This window comes from Anopheles marshallii, chromosome X (assembly GCF_943734725.1).
Source record: "Anopheles marshallii chromosome X, idAnoMarsDA_429_01, whole genome shotgun sequence".
NCBI classification, from domain to species: domain Eukaryota; kingdom Metazoa; phylum Arthropoda; class Insecta; order Diptera; family Culicidae; genus Anopheles; species Anopheles marshallii.
Genome location: NC_071325.1, coordinates 12,098,243 through 12,115,514, shown reverse-complemented (window position 1 = coordinate 12,115,514; position 17,272 = coordinate 12,098,243). Strand labels below are relative to the sequence as shown.

General features: G+C 44.9%; 2 protein-coding genes across 2 annotated transcripts; both read left to right on the top strand.

Annotated features, from left to right (window-relative positions):
- The first annotated feature begins 427 nt into the window (after positions 1 to 427).
- Positions 428 to 6,546, top strand: LOC128707054 (uncharacterized). The gene is given in 10 exon segments (XM_053802003.1): positions 428 to 886; positions 974 to 1,076; positions 1,079 to 2,048; positions 2,127 to 2,424; positions 2,492 to 2,661; positions 2,904 to 3,014; positions 4,480 to 4,659; positions 4,728 to 4,913; positions 4,986 to 6,419; positions 6,483 to 6,546. Coding segments are annotated over 10 exon segments (3,975 nt in total).
- Positions 6,547 to 15,883: 9,337 nt separating this feature from the next.
- LOC128719769 (glycine receptor subunit alpha-2-like) lies at positions 15,884 to 17,151 on the top strand. Its single transcript, XM_053813403.1, has 3 exons — positions 15,884 to 15,963; positions 16,491 to 16,671; positions 16,744 to 17,151. Exons 1-3 carry the CDS (start codon positions 15,884 to 15,886, stop codon positions 17,149 to 17,151), a joined length of 669 nt encoding a protein of 222 aa, XP_053669378.1.
- The last annotated feature ends 121 nt before the right edge of the window (positions 17,152 to 17,272 follow it).

The following is a 17,272-nucleotide window of genomic DNA, read 5'->3' as shown; positions in this document are numbered from 1 at the left end:
CTGGGCTATCGTCGGCTATCTTTCTCTCTGTCTGTCGCTCAAGACATCCACCGTAACTAGTTAATATTTGGCCCGATTTGATACCAGCACGCCAATAGCAATATCTGGGGTATCTTGGCGTGAACTGATACAGATACCAATAGAGATATAATCAATAACACCTACCAAACGCAACACCAACAATCACCACTACTCCAGTTCTTAAAACCCGAGATAACCACTACCCAATAATAACGACTATACAGCTGCGACGACCTGTCGACTGCGTCACAGTAATCCTGAACAACTCGCTGAGGTAGTTGCTGACGATTACTGTCGTGGTCGCCGATTCCAAAACCGATCTTGACGTTAACGTAAGGTGTCCAAGACCGTTCGACGTTAACTCTACATCTGCGTGCGATAGCACATCACCGAAACACCGAACGCGATGGCAATGGATCATCCTGATGTAGTTCTATCGCCGGAGCGTGAAGGCAGTATAGTAGCAACCGGTAGTGGAAGCAAGACTACCACGGCGGCACTTCTACAGCTGCAGCACCGCGCACATCCACAGACACCACCGGCAGCGTTTCATCTAGCGGGGAGTATAGGTGATGCAGCTGGGCATCAGCAACGCTCAGTGCTGCTACTGCAGCAGTCGTCCACAACTACATCGACGACGACGATGGCGACGGTGACGCCACCGAGCAGTAGCAGTGGTAGTGCTGGTGCCACCCAGCTTACGAGCATTGCTGTGCCGTTGCTTGCTTCAGCCGGACAGTTACAATCCGTAGCCGGTGGATCGAACAGTTCGGCGGTGGCAACACCTTCCAGTCTGGCCTCAACAAACGTCTCGCAGCCAGCGCCTCCTATCGAACGTCTTTCACGCCCTATGGCATTCGATAAGGTGAGTGATGGTTTGAGGAATGCCACGGAACAAGCTCTGTGAAGTTACGTTTGTCTTACCGTAATGTTCCTCTCCTTTTTCCACCAGATGGAATCATTAGTCCGTGAGATGCAAGACTCGGAGAACGGCGTACCAGTACGCAGCCAGAAACTATTCTTGACGTCCATTCCATCCGCTTTCATGGGTAAGTTTTTTCTGTGTTTTGCTCAGTACCTCATGTTTTACCATGCTATTATTGGTCTTCTACCGTAGGATACGATCTGATCGAATGGTTGATGGAGCGACTCAGCATCGAAGAGTCAGAGGCACTGAACATTAGTAACCAGCTGTGCCAACATGGTTACTTCTTTCCCGTGTCCGACTCGAAGACGCTGATGGTGAAGGATGATTCTTCCCTGTATCGCTTCCAAACGCCATACTACTGGCCCTGGCAGCAGAAAGCACCCGATCAAATCGAGTACGCAATCTATCTGGCGAAGCGGTCGCTGCGCAACAAGCAGCGGCACGGGCTGGAGGACTATGAAACCGAGGCACTGGCTAGCCTGCACAAGAACCTAAAAGGCAAGTGGGACTTCATACTGATGCAGGCCGAGGAACAGGTGCGGCTGGCGAAGGATCGCAAAAAGGGCGACAAGATCGTTGGGGACTCGCAGGAACGGGCGTACTGGCGTGTGCATCGACCACCGCCGGGACAGTTCACGCCGCTCGAGCCGTGTCCAATACCGTCGCGCGACCGGCAAGGCAAACCACGGAAGCGCACGGTCGAGGATTGGCAGCGCGAGGTCGACATACTGAAGGCGTCGCTCGGGCGCAACCGCGTGAAGATGTCCCAGGCGTGCGAGAGCCTGGTCGTGTACTACGAAACGTTCAGCGAGTACGATCCGATGATGCAGCCGCCACTACCATCGAACCCGTGGGTGACGGAGGACGTGAGCTTTTGGCAACTGAACAATCCGGTCGTCGAGATACCGACGGAGAAGCGCGTCAAGCGCTGGGGCATCTCCATCGAGGAGGTCGTATCGGATCCGACCGGGTTGCAGGAGTTTACGCACTACCTGAAGAAGGAATACTCGCACGAGAACATACGCTTCTGGATGGCTGTGAACGATCTAAGACGTTCCTCCCATTCACAGATTTCGCGCAAGGTGAAGGAAATTTACGAGTAAGTAACCAAATCGCATCGACAGTTTACCATCTCCAACAAGGTGACTTATCGGTTCGTTCTCTTACCAACCTGCAGAGAGTTCCTGGAACCGGGCGCACCCTGTGAGATCAACATCGACGGTAAAACGATGGAGAAGGTGCAGCAAGGTCTGAAAAATCCGTCCCGATTTGCGTTCGATGCAGCAGCCGAACACATCTACACGCTGCTGTTGAAGAAGGATTGCTATCCACGATTCGTGCGCTCGGAACACTATAAGAGCTTGATGGTGAACGCGATACAGCCATCGCTCAAGAAGCGTTTCTTTGGATTCGGTGGAGGTGCAAAGAAGAAGGGTTCAACCTCGACCGCACCGAATCCTTCGATGCTTACGCAGGTAGGAAATGGAGTGAAGGAGTTGTAGCGAACGGGAACTAATCGATCGAATTCCTGTATCCCGACAGCCTTCCGCCGGACCAACAGGTACGGGCAACGTAAACAGTCTGTCCAAGCGACGCGGTAGTGACCGCAGCCTGTCAGGATCAGCGCACGAACTAGCGATATCGGGCGTGAAGGATTGTTCTAAAGTGCCACATTCTCATAGCCAAAGCAATCTGAGTGACATTCCTTATAGGTAAGCAGTGCGTTTTTATCACCTTCACAGGGTATCAACGGAGTCGGGAATTCTGTGTGTGAAGTATTACTGCTCAAAGTCTCGCTATTGTTATCCTTCGCGAAATTGGGCCTCGTTAGGCGTCACTCGTCACGGTATACGAAGTTTTGTTGTGTGACGAGTCTTGTTTTACCTACCTTTACCTTCGGTTCGCTGAGTTGATCTTTTCTTTCCTCCGTGTGCTTGTTTTGACGATCTTCCAGCGTGTCGATCTACCGTGGTGATATGCCGTCCGGTGTTTATGAGGGTGTCTCGTCATCATCTAGTAGTACACCCGTGCGGGGAAACGTACGAGTGACTGGTGGAAAGCAACAGTAAGAATACACTAGCACGGCTAACAAAACTTCTTTGATTCTATTTAACGTTCCGCCTACGGACTTAACGTACAAGTCAACCACAACCATTAACTACTACTTCTACTACTATTACTATCTGAACCACTTCTTATAACAATGTGTAGATTCCTTCCAATTCCCCCCGTTGGTCTGAAGTGATTATGATTGCGACCTGCAACATGTGAAGTAATCTAGAATTATGTTTTAAAGCGAACCGTACCTGGCCCGGTTATAGTAATTCCAACTCCACAAACCGTTGGTTTGAACGTTTGCTGTGAAGCGTGTCGAGTGTGATGTACAACTCCAACCTTTTTTGTGTGTCTTGAGAGAAACGCCATGACTACATCCCCTACCAAACTTTACCTCTCTGACTGTACTCTGTATTTCATATATATATATATATAAATATTTATGTGTGTGTATTTTGCTGTTCCACAATGCCAGTCTACTATGCCAAATTGAGCTATTCGCGTTGTTTACTTCTTTTCTTGTTGTGCCTTTTACTGTGGTAATAGTTTGTCACTATTCTTACTGATATCTTCTCTTAAGCGATGTTCCGATGTTTCATGAACTTTAAGCGAAGCAAAACAAAAACCCTGTATTATTCCGCCTGTAATTTAGACAGTTATTAGACATGGTTTTTCTTAGTACAACTCAACAACGGGGGTCTGAAATTTAATTCGCGACGTTAGAATGGCACAAATGTCACGAATTAAGTTATAGACCTGCACTGTAAAATTCTGGGGATGTACTGGAGTAATTAGAGCGATGTTCCTATCGAAGCACCATATGAGTGTGAATTCTCATACATCTACCAAACAGTATCGCCAGATCTTAAGTAGCGGCACAAGAATCATCGTTTTCCGTAAGCAGCACCTTCATCTTCTTTTACTCTACAAGATTTACTTCTTCGAGTCCATAGCCATTCTTTGTTACTAGATACCTGTTTCGATGTGAAAGTGCTTTTCTGTTCCGAGATCTTTCATCCTCTGTTGTGAATTCTTACCGGTGCGGATTGTTTCCTTGTTATTTTTTGCTCCTGTTACTGTTGTTATGACGTCTGTTGCGAACTGTTCGACGTGTTATGTTTTTATTCCTTAGCACATGCTCACTTATCTTACACATTCATCAACCGTAAATAGCATAATAAAATACAGCCCCCAATGTTTCCTTCTACCGCCCGTCCTGTTCCTTCTAAACAAGCTTGTTGTGAACGCCCCACTACGTCTGTTTACTGAATGTTTCCGTTGTCCTTGTGTGCCATGTACCGATTCCAGCATCTAGGTGTCATATAATCCAATCTATCTCTCACACTCCAGCGGAGTGCTTCATTTAGCTAAAAGACAAACCTGGTTCACAGATCCGTCCACTGTCTGACGTCGCTGTTTGTACTTAGACAAGTAATCGGTTAATTTCGCTTTCTTTATCTTTACATCATCGATAGAGATGTGAATAAAAACCTAGGAACTACACTCGAAGTAACGCTGGAAGGATCGGTATCGGGGTCGTGTGCTGTTTGCCCTTGGGATACGCCTGCCATTGAGAAACCGGCCTCAGATACCTCCGTGTCCGTCTCGGTATGTCCGTGGGATAGTGCCGATGCAAAACCACCAACAAAGACGGAGTAAGAGATGAATGATTGTAAATTGGAGGGTAACAGCTGTGCTAACTCTAATGAGATATGTCTTTTAGCAGCAGTAAGCAGAAGCAGTACAGTGATATACCACACAGCACTACCGAGATAAGCGAGGTTTCCGAACGAATGAAACGATCGTGCGGCTTGCGCCAGAACACCCTCGATGGTGACTTTCACAGTACCAAACGTTTGGCACCGGTTGTGACCGAACAGCGACGGGCTTCCATGACGATGGCTCCGAGGTGAGTAGTGAGCCTTTGATACACATGAAACCATTCTAGACATGTTCCGTTCCTCACTTTCTTCACGAACAGATTGTCGGATCTACAGTTTTGTATGCGTGCAAATTCGACCGGTAGCGGTGCAACGCCACCCGACAGTACCGGATGTCTGGCGAATCTGCAACAACAGCAGCAGCAACCTGTTGCCGGACATCAGCAGTACCTGCAGCATCAATCGTCGGTGCGCATTTCACAAGGATCGCTATCGACGAGCTTCGAGGAGAAGGAGGAGGGTTCTGGAACAGTGTTCTACAACCAGGAAGCTGTTGCAGCACCCACCATCTCCGAGGAGAGCATTGTGTTGTGCGGTGGTACCAATCCGGTTGACAGTACCACGCAAAACGAGCGATTGCAAGATCGTCATCGGCAAAAATCGGGTGATGAATATGCAGAGGGGTCTAAGGTACATGAGAACAGTGCTGCGGGTGACATTGTGACTACCAGAGTGCGCGACGAAACACTTCCCCAATCATTGCTAACAGCTGTTTGTAGTACGGGTACTATCTTTACTGCGCCGTCAGATGCCACCAGTACGGCCGCAGCACAGCACACGGTGGGTGCGGACATTGTGCAGCAGAAACCATACGATACGGGCAGCGTCCCAGCAACTACGAAAGCGGTGTGTCACACACCGACTACCACTACTATATGCACCTCGTCGGCCGGTATGGGCGGTGGAGGTAGGGAGACGATGGATGCGAACAGTCAGCGTCCGACGAACGTGGACACTGCACCGGAATCAACCACAGGCACACCTAGAATAAGTGTTATCTATGCTAATACGCCCGAAGAAGAGCGGGAAGAGGTGGAGCGGGAGCAGGAGCAGGAGGAGGAGGATGAGGTGGTGGAGCAGGAGGTTAAAGCCATAGGGAAGCAGCAGAAGGACCTTTATCGCATGCACTCGCTCGATAATGCAAGGGGTGCAGAAAGGCAACACAGTGTAGCGACCGACGGTACCAGCCGTACAGAGCACCACCTTCCGGCCGGCACTAGCACGACGGCCACGCAGACTATTGACGTACTGCAGGGTGACGTCGGACACGATATGTCACCCCTCACCGAGGTAGAGGATGGGTTCTACGTCGAGGCGCTGCGGCAGCAACCATCCGAGTACGACATCATCATGGACGGTGGTGACAGTGGTCTGCTGCCCGGGTGTGTAGCGCCCGCCCCAACGCCCGCACCGTCAATAGCCCCGCTGGCCGAGGTCGAGCTGGACCCGCCGGACGATGAAGCGGAAGCGGACGAGCTCGAACAGTCGGCGGTGGTGCAACCGTGCGAACCGCCGGAGCCCCCTTCCAGCACGTCCGGTACGGCGACGGTCGTTATCGTGGACGATCTCACCAGACGCCGCAAGCGGAAGGAGCGCAAGGATCGCGGCCCGGAACAGGAAACAATTCGTGCGCAAAAGAGCGAAGAAGAGAACAGCGAACGGAAGGGCAACGCCGTTTGCCCGTGGGACGATGAGTAAGCGCTCATCAGGTGTGGGTTGTACGTGTTATATTCATTCCCTGTTTTCCCTCATTACAGAAGCGAATCAGCAGCGGACGATGCGCCGTACGTAAAAACTTACTCCACGCTGGGATATCTGTAGACTACTCACGGAGCTAGAGCTAGTGTACAGTTTGGGGTTTTGGTGCAAAGTTGGTAGCAAAGTATGGTTGAAGAATGTGTGTGTGTGAACTGGAGCAAAAACACACAGCACCTTCAGCTGTGCAGCTGAGCGAGAAGCAATACTGATCAAAGCATCGATGAGATCGAGTGTTCCCTTTCGTAGCTACTGCACTATTGCTTGCCTGGTACTCAAGGTTGAGTTGCAGTCGAATCAATATAGGTATATTGGTGTCACTAGTTTAGCGTTTAATTGTAATTAGTTGCATTCGACTTGAAGGTGGGAGAGGTTTTGACGTTTAGAAGTAAATTTGGGAGTTCTTGGTTGCCTCAGTTACATTCGTACGACGACTGCACAGAGTCATTGAGGGACAGGGCTATGTTTAGGATTCTTTGTTCGAGCATTAAGATTTGTTGGTGGGAGGGTAGATTTTCACCTTGTTGTGTACACCTATATGTTACAGATAAATGGAAAGATACTGTTAGAAAGTTTGTACTTGTAGTGTTTGGTAAACCATATTCACACATTGCTGAAACTGTCAGCGTAGGTGAAACTTGAAGGTGAATGCCGAATATCTTGCTCAATCAAATGCCTTTGCAAACTTTAAACAGATATCGATTCTCGTTGTGGCAAATACAACGGCCTTGACAAGCCATTAGACTTGCACCCTTGTGGGACGTATGAGTGGTGTGGACGATGCAGATAGGCTGTAAATGCGATCATCATCAGCGGCTTTCGTGTGCTGCCTTCGACTGAAGGTAGTTCATTGCACAACAGGCAGTAGACATTTTTTGCTCCGTACCCATCACGGTACGGTGCAAAGCTGGAGCCCCTGCTGCAACCGTGCCACGAACGTCGTTCGACGGGTGATCTTTACCTACCTATCTGCGTCCCATCCCAGCAACCTTCCCACAGGTCTGACAAATCATGGAGCCAAAAGAAAAAAAAAACTGTATATGGCTGTCAAGCTAGGCTATTTGCGAAACATTGACCGCGTGGGTGGGGGAGTCTGACTAGAAGTCTGGAGCTACTTGTAGGCTTAAGGTGTTGTGCACGCTGTTGTGAGCGAAAGCGTGCATGTTTGTTTGGCGTCGTAAAAGCAGCACTCTTTTAGCAGTAATATCAGTCTTCCGATTTGAGAGTGATTCATATCGTGCGCAAGGATGTGATGCATGCTGCCAGGTACTCAGGTTAGCCGGTTGCGGTGCAATAATTTCAATATCTCAAAATGTAACTAGGTAACTTACATACTCATACGTCTTAGCATACCATACTCTTAGCATACTATCATTCGTGTGAAGAGGGCGAAAAACCACATTAATAACCTGTTGCCGTAACGGTGACGTATACATATATTACTCAAGTAGAAAGTTAGAAAGATAGAAGTCGGCGTGGAAACAGAGGAAGGTAGAGAGGTACTTTATCAGCTTTATATGCTGGTACAGTCGGTGGCGGTTCGATATTAGCAGCTTTTGTCACGTACAAATGATGCAAATGAGTGCAGCAGAAACAATACAGGATCGACACTAAAGTCTATTGCTAACAACTTGTTTGTACATTGGTTTATGCATACGTCAAGTTAACGTCTTTCCTTTGCCGAACAACACTGGCCATTATATAAATAAGCAATTGATTTAACTCTTCTCGCGAGAGTGTACTATAAAGTCGTACGGATTTCACCTCCTTGAGTAGTCCGGTACGCATCTAGATACGCCAGCTTGTGGTCGTTGCAAAGTCTTGCGATTGTTTTGCAATCGCAAGCGACAATATTTTACACCTTGACTGCTTTAGAAGCGTTCGGTTTGGAGAGCAAAGCAATAGATTATCACTTGTTATACAACACATACGTTGCATAGTTTAAGTTGTAAAGCCAGCATGGTACCCATTCGTGGGTATTATAGTGTTCACGCGCAATATAGGGTATAGGAAGGAATCCCAGCACATTACCGAAACCTCACCTTAGTGCTATCGTTTGTCAACCTATCTGTATACTGACATACCGTATAGCTCAACAATTGGAGATTTAACATCATGCGAGATAATTCGTGCAATACGTAAAGCGTTGTTAACTCTCTAGTCGCAACAGCTGTAGAATAATTAACTTAACCACGAATTCCCATCGGTCTGAACATATCCAATTCATTCTAATGCTACACTTCCACTCGCTTTAAACAAATTATTGTCCCACACAATCCACCCCTGCATCTGCGTTAAACCAACTTCCCCCCCCACCCCCCCCCCCCCCCCTCCATTTAATGACAGTCAGCGTCTTTTTATAAACGTAAAATTTGCAATATTACACCATAGATGCTTGTAACAAAATGTTTAAAACAAACAGAATAATTAATGCCTCTAATCAACCGAATGCAATACCGACTAGCAAATAACCTGCAGTCCGGATGAAACTATCTCAAGTAAATAAGCTTAAGGTTTATTAGCGCTCGATTAATATAGATGGTACTACAGATAGTATGACGATTGATGCTAGTGCACGTAACTACCATAAAATAATAAGAGGTTAGCTGCTAGGTGTAATATTGTATGGCAGTGAGGATCACGGTACGGTACAGCTTGGGGTGGGAAAACATTATCCCGTTAGAAAGGGGTTTTTGGAGGTTTGTAGGCGGAATCGATATAGGTTTAATGTGTTAAAACATGAAAAGGCATTCGATGTCACGTTCAAGTACATCTCGTTTGATATTAATAGAGCAGGTTTTGTATTTACATATACACTGTTTTTTTAAACTCTGATTCTATAACGAAACTTCTACATCCAGTATAGTTATGTACTTTGATGAACTCTGTGCGGTGAAATTTTCTCCAAAGCTGAGGACTTACTTTTTATAGATGAAATTTGCTGTAACACCAAATTGTTTACTATTTTTTGTATGTCCAGTAAATTGGTTGTTAATTTTCGTAATTTGATCCAAGATATTAGCGCTATGGTGAATTTTAATAATTAAATTTTTGGAATTGTTGGTTTGCTAAATACCTTCTCATGGAAAAGCAAGAACTCTACTTGGTTTAGGTCTAGTAATTAGTGACGCATAAATGCACGTTATACATTCGACTCGGGCAGCATCTTCAAGATGATGCAGTGATACGTGTTGGACACTCTTTCGATGCTATCAAACGCTTTGTGCCAAATGTGTAAACGGTTCATAACATACATCGACCATACTACGCTTTGCTACAACTCACACATGTGCAACAATCCCTACATCGCCGCATACAGTTGATTGTGAGGACAAATACAAGTGTACGCGTAGCCGCTAATGAATGGTTTGGCGATCGAATGAATAGTACGACAGCATGCAATAATAGTAACCGGGTGATCGTGAATGTAAGGTAGGGCTGAGAGGGAAGGGCGGCAACATATTTACTTTAAACAAAATCCCAATTTCCGAACAATAGACAAAACCAAATATGTCTGAAAACACTTCATAATTATCCATGTGAATGGTTGTTGTTTAACAATATAAAACGGAAACAAACAAAGAACTTTGCAAAGGGAGCAGACGCACACAAATACACTAGAACCTGTTTTCTATTTACTCGATAGCTAATCATGAAACAGGAGATAAAACCTTCATAATCCTAGCATAGAAAAGAAAAAAAAACAAACTTGATAATAAAGAAAGGTAAGATTGCATAGGAAAACTTTCTTACAATATAAAAAAGAAAAGAAAAAAAACACGCAGAAGAAATACAAGAGTACGGAAAGAACTACAGATGAAAATGAAGCTCAAATCGTTAAATGAAATAGAACTCAAAGCAAAAAGGAAACCCCATGGCAGATTGTGACACAACGTGTATGTGTGTAGTGTGTAGCTGTGTGTGTGTGCGGGCAGCACTAGATCAAAGCGAGGAGAAATACATTTCGAACAAATAGTTAAAAATCCATTCGGGAATGCCTGTTATTCAATCATAACTATCTAATGTGCAGTAACAGTTGGCTGGCCAATGGATACATTGTTAAATGAACGAGATAAGGCAAATGGCGGCATGGTGATGCTGCATGAGAAGGTCCATTACGGTACAGAAGGATGCTGACGCTAAGATGGTTCGGAAACTTAAGTAAAGCTTCAGTAACTCTTGACATTATGAATTAATGAACAATTTGTTAATTATACAGTAAAACTGTTTTATTATTTATTGAATTATGGTAATATTTATAAAAATATCCAACATTTATTTTAATTAATGTATGAACATATGGTTTATTTTTTGGAATTTTATTCCCCTAATTTTATCATCAAAAATTCATTATTTAATCCATCTAAAGGCAGTCTGAGTGTGTTACTTAGGATTGGTAGACGGGAGAATGGTACACTGGAACGTAAAGCAAAAAGTTTCCTATAAACTGGATGATAACGAGTGAGAAACAGCACAAAAAACAGAACGATAGAAGGTATAGCAAATAAAAGAAAACACAAAATTCCGATAAATACAACAAAAAAGGGGACAAGAAAATACTAAACCCGAAAGATGTTAATATGCTACAAAAGAGATACATAAAGAACATTGAAACGAGTGCAACATTAAGGAAAAAAACTTCACCAAAAATGCCCAATTGTATTATTGCCAAAGAAGCAGTATGGCACACAGCCAACCCCAAAAAGATAACAAAAATTGGATAACTTATGCGGTCTAAGAAAAGAAGATTATTACAAGGAAGAGTAGGCAAATATGGAATGGTGACAACATGAGGTGCAAGACACCTAGTTGAACATAGTAAAGTCAAGTGAAAAAAAAATAACGAAGTATGTAAAACATGCCACCGGTTAGGAAGTAATTGAATAATAATACTGGATGCATACTCAGATAAACCCCATTTAAAATTGAAAATCGCAACAAAAAAAAAACCTAAATTTACAGTATACTCTGCACTAGAACTTTTGGCCTGCCGTAAAGTATTCGTTAACCTTCAAAATTTTGCGGTCTACTGGTCCGGACCGATACGGAAGAGGTAAGCAAAGATCTTTGGACGTGTGGAAATAATCGAAGGCACAACATCAATATGAAACGAGGGCTAAAATTAATAATGAGATAAATTTAAAATTAGGAGGAAGTTAGTGGAAACTACAAGACACAGATATGCAGCCTAATTAGAAGTCGACGGGAAGATTTTTTTCCAACGCAACTAGTAGACGGCAGACGTCTTTAAAAGGGTATTATAATAGTACAAGGAGTAATAAAATCTACCAGAAAATGTAAAGACTCTTGAAAGGAAAGAGAGAGAGAAAGTGTGTGAGAGAGAGACAGGGGAAGAGAAGAGAAAATGAGTAGAAGGGATCGGTTAGATGAAATTGGTGAATTTATTAAATTGTTACAAAATTCCAAGTCTAAGTGTTAAAAAAAAATATTGCAGAACAATAGCTTCATGTGGGGTATATATAGCTAAAACGCGGGCGATAATAAGTAGGGTTAGACAAATATGCATTTTTTTTACACCCGTATTGGTTCGTGCGTATTTCATTTCGATGGTGAGACATAATTAAGATACAAAGAACAAACAAACAAACAGGTTATCTTACAACACTTGGTGCACACAGATAGGTGCATGAAAGAGGGCAAAAGAGTGATAGCGTATAGAGCATAACCAGCGTGGTGAGCTAAAGAGAATGGTAGGAAATATAAAAAGACAAAACAAATATATAACAAAAAACCAACTGCTGCCTAGTGGGCAGCCGGAACGCAGACGTTCAATCAAACACTATATACTCAAAACCCCATTTTGAAATTGATATGCATAGGAGCAGATGTAACAGTAACTGTTGGGGTTTGGTCACCCCCGCAAATTGTGTTATTTTTTTTTTATTTTATACTTTATCTAAAGCATTTATATTGTTTATTTTTCTGAAATTGACTTAGAAAAAAACCTCCTACTTAGTTTCATTTAATTGATTGATTGATTGATTGACTGTTGATGGCTCTGTTTAGTTCAATTCGATCTCCTTCCCGTAAGGGTAACCAATATATGGGTTAGTAAGGCAGAAATAGTAGCACCTACTAGCTCAAGGGAATGTTTTGCGTTTATAGGTCTGGGCTTAGTTCTTTACCTTACGACAGACAGAGTTTTGTGCATCCATTTACGGAATATACTAATCAATCGTAGCAACAATCAAAATCATGTTTAGAATAGGTGATTAATTTCATTTCCTCTTATTTGTACGATAATTTAGCTCTAAGTTTAGACTTGTACTTAAACAAAACCAAAACAAACTTACCAATTGTACTTGTGCTCGGCTATTGTAGTGGAAAGCGTGGCTAGAAGCTGTTTTTTGCAAATCATTCGCAACCTGAAATTAACGCGAAACGTTTCGCGCATCTCTGCAAGATCTGATTTGTTTTGTGCGGCGGACTGCTTTGGAGTAGGATAGCAGCGCTTGTCGGTGTACGCTGGATACAGCTCAGTTTGATTGACAAGAAAGCGTCAACAGCCGCATCTTACTAACAAAACGATTATTGCGTGCGTGTTTGTAACTCCTGTCGGTAACGTGTTGTAATGAAAGTATGCGAAACCATGTTATACGTAGAGTGCAAGTGAACCCCGATTTGGTAAGCAAAACCAACCATTTGTCACAAGAAAAAGATGTTAACGCAACATAAACCCAAACATACAACTCACAACCACATTTTGCAGAACCGTTTCCTTGCGTTGGCATTGGATTGATGTAAAATTCAAAATTTAAACAAACCAAACCACAACTCCTAAATCGCTGTGAATGTTATGACTAATTAAAGATATAAAATTGATACGGGAACCGAGTGAAGAGTTGTTATGCTTGCCGTCGCCATCATGGGGCATTTGGTGTTGGAAAACTGGAAGCGTTACAATACAAAGGTTAGGTCGTGTGACCGATTCGATCAGGAGCTTGTGAAATGGATGGATGGATTGAGAAATGATTTCCCGTGTGCGAATGTTGAATGGAACATAGTTAAAGTGCGACAAGGAAAAGAGCAAGAAAAAGAAGAAGCGAAGGAGAGAGAGAAGGGGAGATAGTGAGAGGGAGGGAAAGAGAAATGCGCGCGAAAATATAGCTTGTCTAGCTTGTCTCGCACACGATTCGGAGACTCCTTGACTTCGGAGAGTGACTTGGGCGAAGAAGTGGAAATTCAAAGTCGGTACATCGTGCGCAGATTTCAACGTACAAACTGGATACTTGGAAGGAAAAAGAAAAACGATGAAACATTACTATATCATTATGTTGTAGAGAGAATCAAATAAAACTACAATAAAAAATATAAACACGCTGATAGAGATAAAATGTTCCCCAAAGCAACTAATCGGGGTATGATACCGAAAGAAAAAAATTAAAATATGTGTTTTATTTCTGAGTTGGTTTTTAATATGCAAGTCAAACACTTTAAATTCTACTGCAGTAGAGATATAGCAGATAACGTATAACGCTTTTTTTCGCTTTACTATTTCCGGATTTTTGTATTAGATCCCGTTTTATTTCCGCAATTTAGTCGGGTTGTTCGGTATCATTTGCATGACATGAGCAGGGCTTCTATTCTCGCAGGTTCTTAGCCTCTACATTGATGTATTTCAATTATTTGTTTGCTTTTGATGTGAACTAGTGTGTTCTTCTATTTTTGAGAATGTCTTACCGGCTTTCTTGAACGGATGAATGAGCTTCATAGAACAACTAGGGTAGAGATACGTAGAACTGCTTAGAACTCCCTCCAACTGTCGAATAGATCAATTCTGCATATGCGCCTACCATTATAGTTAGGTATCTGCGATATAAACCGTGAGTCGGGAGGTATGGCGATTACGTGAACCAATCGTCATGGCTCGCTGAAATGGAAGCGCTACCGCACAATGCCCTACTGTCCATACAGCAAATCACTACGAAAGCGAGCCTACAAACCGGACTATGTGTGTGACTATACGTTTATGGATTATGCTTCCCAATCCAGCTATTTAGTTTCGTTAGCACCAATCTCACGCCGGTCGTCGGCAAGAGCGGTAAGCGGCGAAGGGACCAGAAGACGTAGCTGGTTCCGCGAAAAGTTACCGCTCCAGCGAAACGGATAGGCACCGTGCGAAGGGCAGGCCACGACGACAATCTGGGCCGGTAGGTTCGCCTTCGCACGCTAATGGACGCTCGGCCGTAAATAGGATTATGCAAACCTGCGAATTGCGCGAAGGCATCGAACCGGCCTGAACTGCCTGACTGTGTGAGCCGAGGTCCTTGGAAGCGAAGACCCGATGGCAGCACCCGAACCATCCAGTGGGGGTGTTTGCCACAATTGCGCGAACAGGTTCGTGCTCAGTTCGATCCCGAAGATAGACCCGATACTATCGCATACCTCGTCGTTGGTCACCGCGCCCTGTAGGTGCATTTGGGTGCGACTTCTCACGCACCTGGCGAAGCGGATGGATCTCGTACTGCTGCCGCTAGTGGTAATCGCGGCGCAGCGTAAAGTGAGGTTAATTCCATTTGAGCAGTGGTAGCGGTCGCACTCAAGTGCGGGACAGTCGGGAAGGTGACGTTGCAGCGCAGGAGATCTCAGCAGCTCAGCAGATACGCATAAGCGCGCCATCACTCGGTAGCATGCCGACAGGCTAGCAGTTCATCTCGTCCCAGTGTCAGGTTGTGCGTATCCTTCCACCAAATATTACCCTCGGTGGGAACGATTAATTAGTGCACCGCAGTCGCCGGAGCTGCCGTCGGGGTTCAAGCTGTCAGTAGGTCGCAAAACAAGCAGGATTACATCAGCCACATTACCCGGCCACAGCACCGAACGGCAAACGCAATGAAGCCCAAACCGAGACGGTGGTACTAGTGAGCGGGAACCCCGGGTTCGCCAGCAGCGAGTAGCGGGTGCGAAGTCGTGCGGAAGTTAGTATCGAGGGTCGCGCAGCTGTAAAAGGAGGCAAAACCCCAACGACGGCAAGGTTGTTTATATCACACACAGGCAGGCTAAAAATCGATGACGATTAGTGCCGCAGGGGGGAAAAACCGAAACAAAAAACACACCACCTACCGCGGCTCGTCCCTTGCAGTGTTACTTCGCCCAGTGTGGATGACCACGAGCACACAAACTACAACTATCATCATTATCGCCGCAGAGAGAGAGAAGAAAAGCAAAAAAAACGCAAACTTGTAGTGTGTTGGAAATTTTTGTTTGTGTTGGTTTGGTTGGGACTTGGGTTCCCAACGATCGTTCCAGATCGGACTCCCGGGCTTGGGGACGTATGATCAGCACACTAGCGCCAGCTGGTGGAGTGTGAAGAAGGTACCATTTGCACTGTGGTAAAGTTTGACAAATTCATCAGAATAGCGAGGGAAAGAACCCACCGGACATGGCGACCAGGGTAGCGGTGGTGATTGGCTTGGTGTTGGCCAGCTTGAGACCGATGGCAGTCGATGGGAAGAGCTATAGGTAAGTAGGAGATAATATGGAGGTAAAATGTATTTAGTGTACACATTACCTACAGTATTGCCCGTTTCATCGCTGTTCAGTGGTTTGTGTGACATGCAGTGGTGTACAAATGGTAGTGTGATTGCCAACGAAAGAAATGCAAGACGGTGGATTAGAGCCTGTAGTGGTTGTTGTTGAAAATGTCTGGAAGTTGGTCTATACTGCCAAAAGCAGATTTGGAACGCTTAATGGAACTAATTGACATAATGAGACTGTAAAACTGTCAGAAGTGAGTCGCGAATGCTGCTCGATATCTACCTTCAATGCAGCTGTCGATCTACAATCAAACTGAATGTTTAAGATGATTCTATCAAACTTTTGTTCTTCAATCAACTATACGTTACAGACATTGAATTTTGAAGTTGTTCTGTTGTAACCAATGCACTTTGTAAATTTCATTCGCAGTTTTGAGCATTGTTCCACATGTGGCATGTGCTGTAACAGTTCCGCTTGGAGTCACCTCAGTAACACGTTGTTCATCTTTCCAGAAATTACTCCGACATTGGTGAATTGTCCAAGAATCATGCCAGCTTATCGTTATCCGATATACTGCCAACACACCAGAAAACGTACGATAAAAACCGAGCGCCCAAGCTGCTAGGTCAACCGACAGTCGTCTACTTCCATGTCACTGTCCTATCGATCGACTCCATCAACGAGGAGTCCATGGTAAGCGTGGTACTACCGTGTGATGCCACCAGAGTGCAGTTTTGTTTTTTCTTGCTCAATCGCCTCTAACAGACGTACGTAGCGGACATCTTCCTGGCACAAAGCTGGCGTGATCCTCGCCTACGGCTACCGGAAAACATGAGCGAAGAGTACCGGATACTGGACGTGGACTGGCTGCACAGCATCTGGCGGCCGGACTGTTTCTTCAAGAATGCGAAAAAGGTGACATTCCACGAGATGAGCATACCCAACCACTACCTCTGGCTGTACCACGACAAGACGCTGCTGTACATGTCCAAGCTGACGCTCGTGCTCTCCTGTGCGATGAAGTTCGAGTCCTACCCGCACGATACGCAGATTTGTTCGATGATGATCGAAAGTTGTAAGTATGGTACAGGGTTTTGCAGGTCTTTGGCAACGGATTTGGCGAAGCGTTGTCTGGTTTTTTTCTGCGGATCGATGGATTTATTTTACGAGTAGCATTGGTACTACTAAATTCCAACATGGAGCAGGAGCTCACTTCCAGATGTTTGGTCTCCAACAAGTCACGCAAATTCGTAAGTATAAAAGAAATGTTCTACAGGACACAATTGAGCCTTGT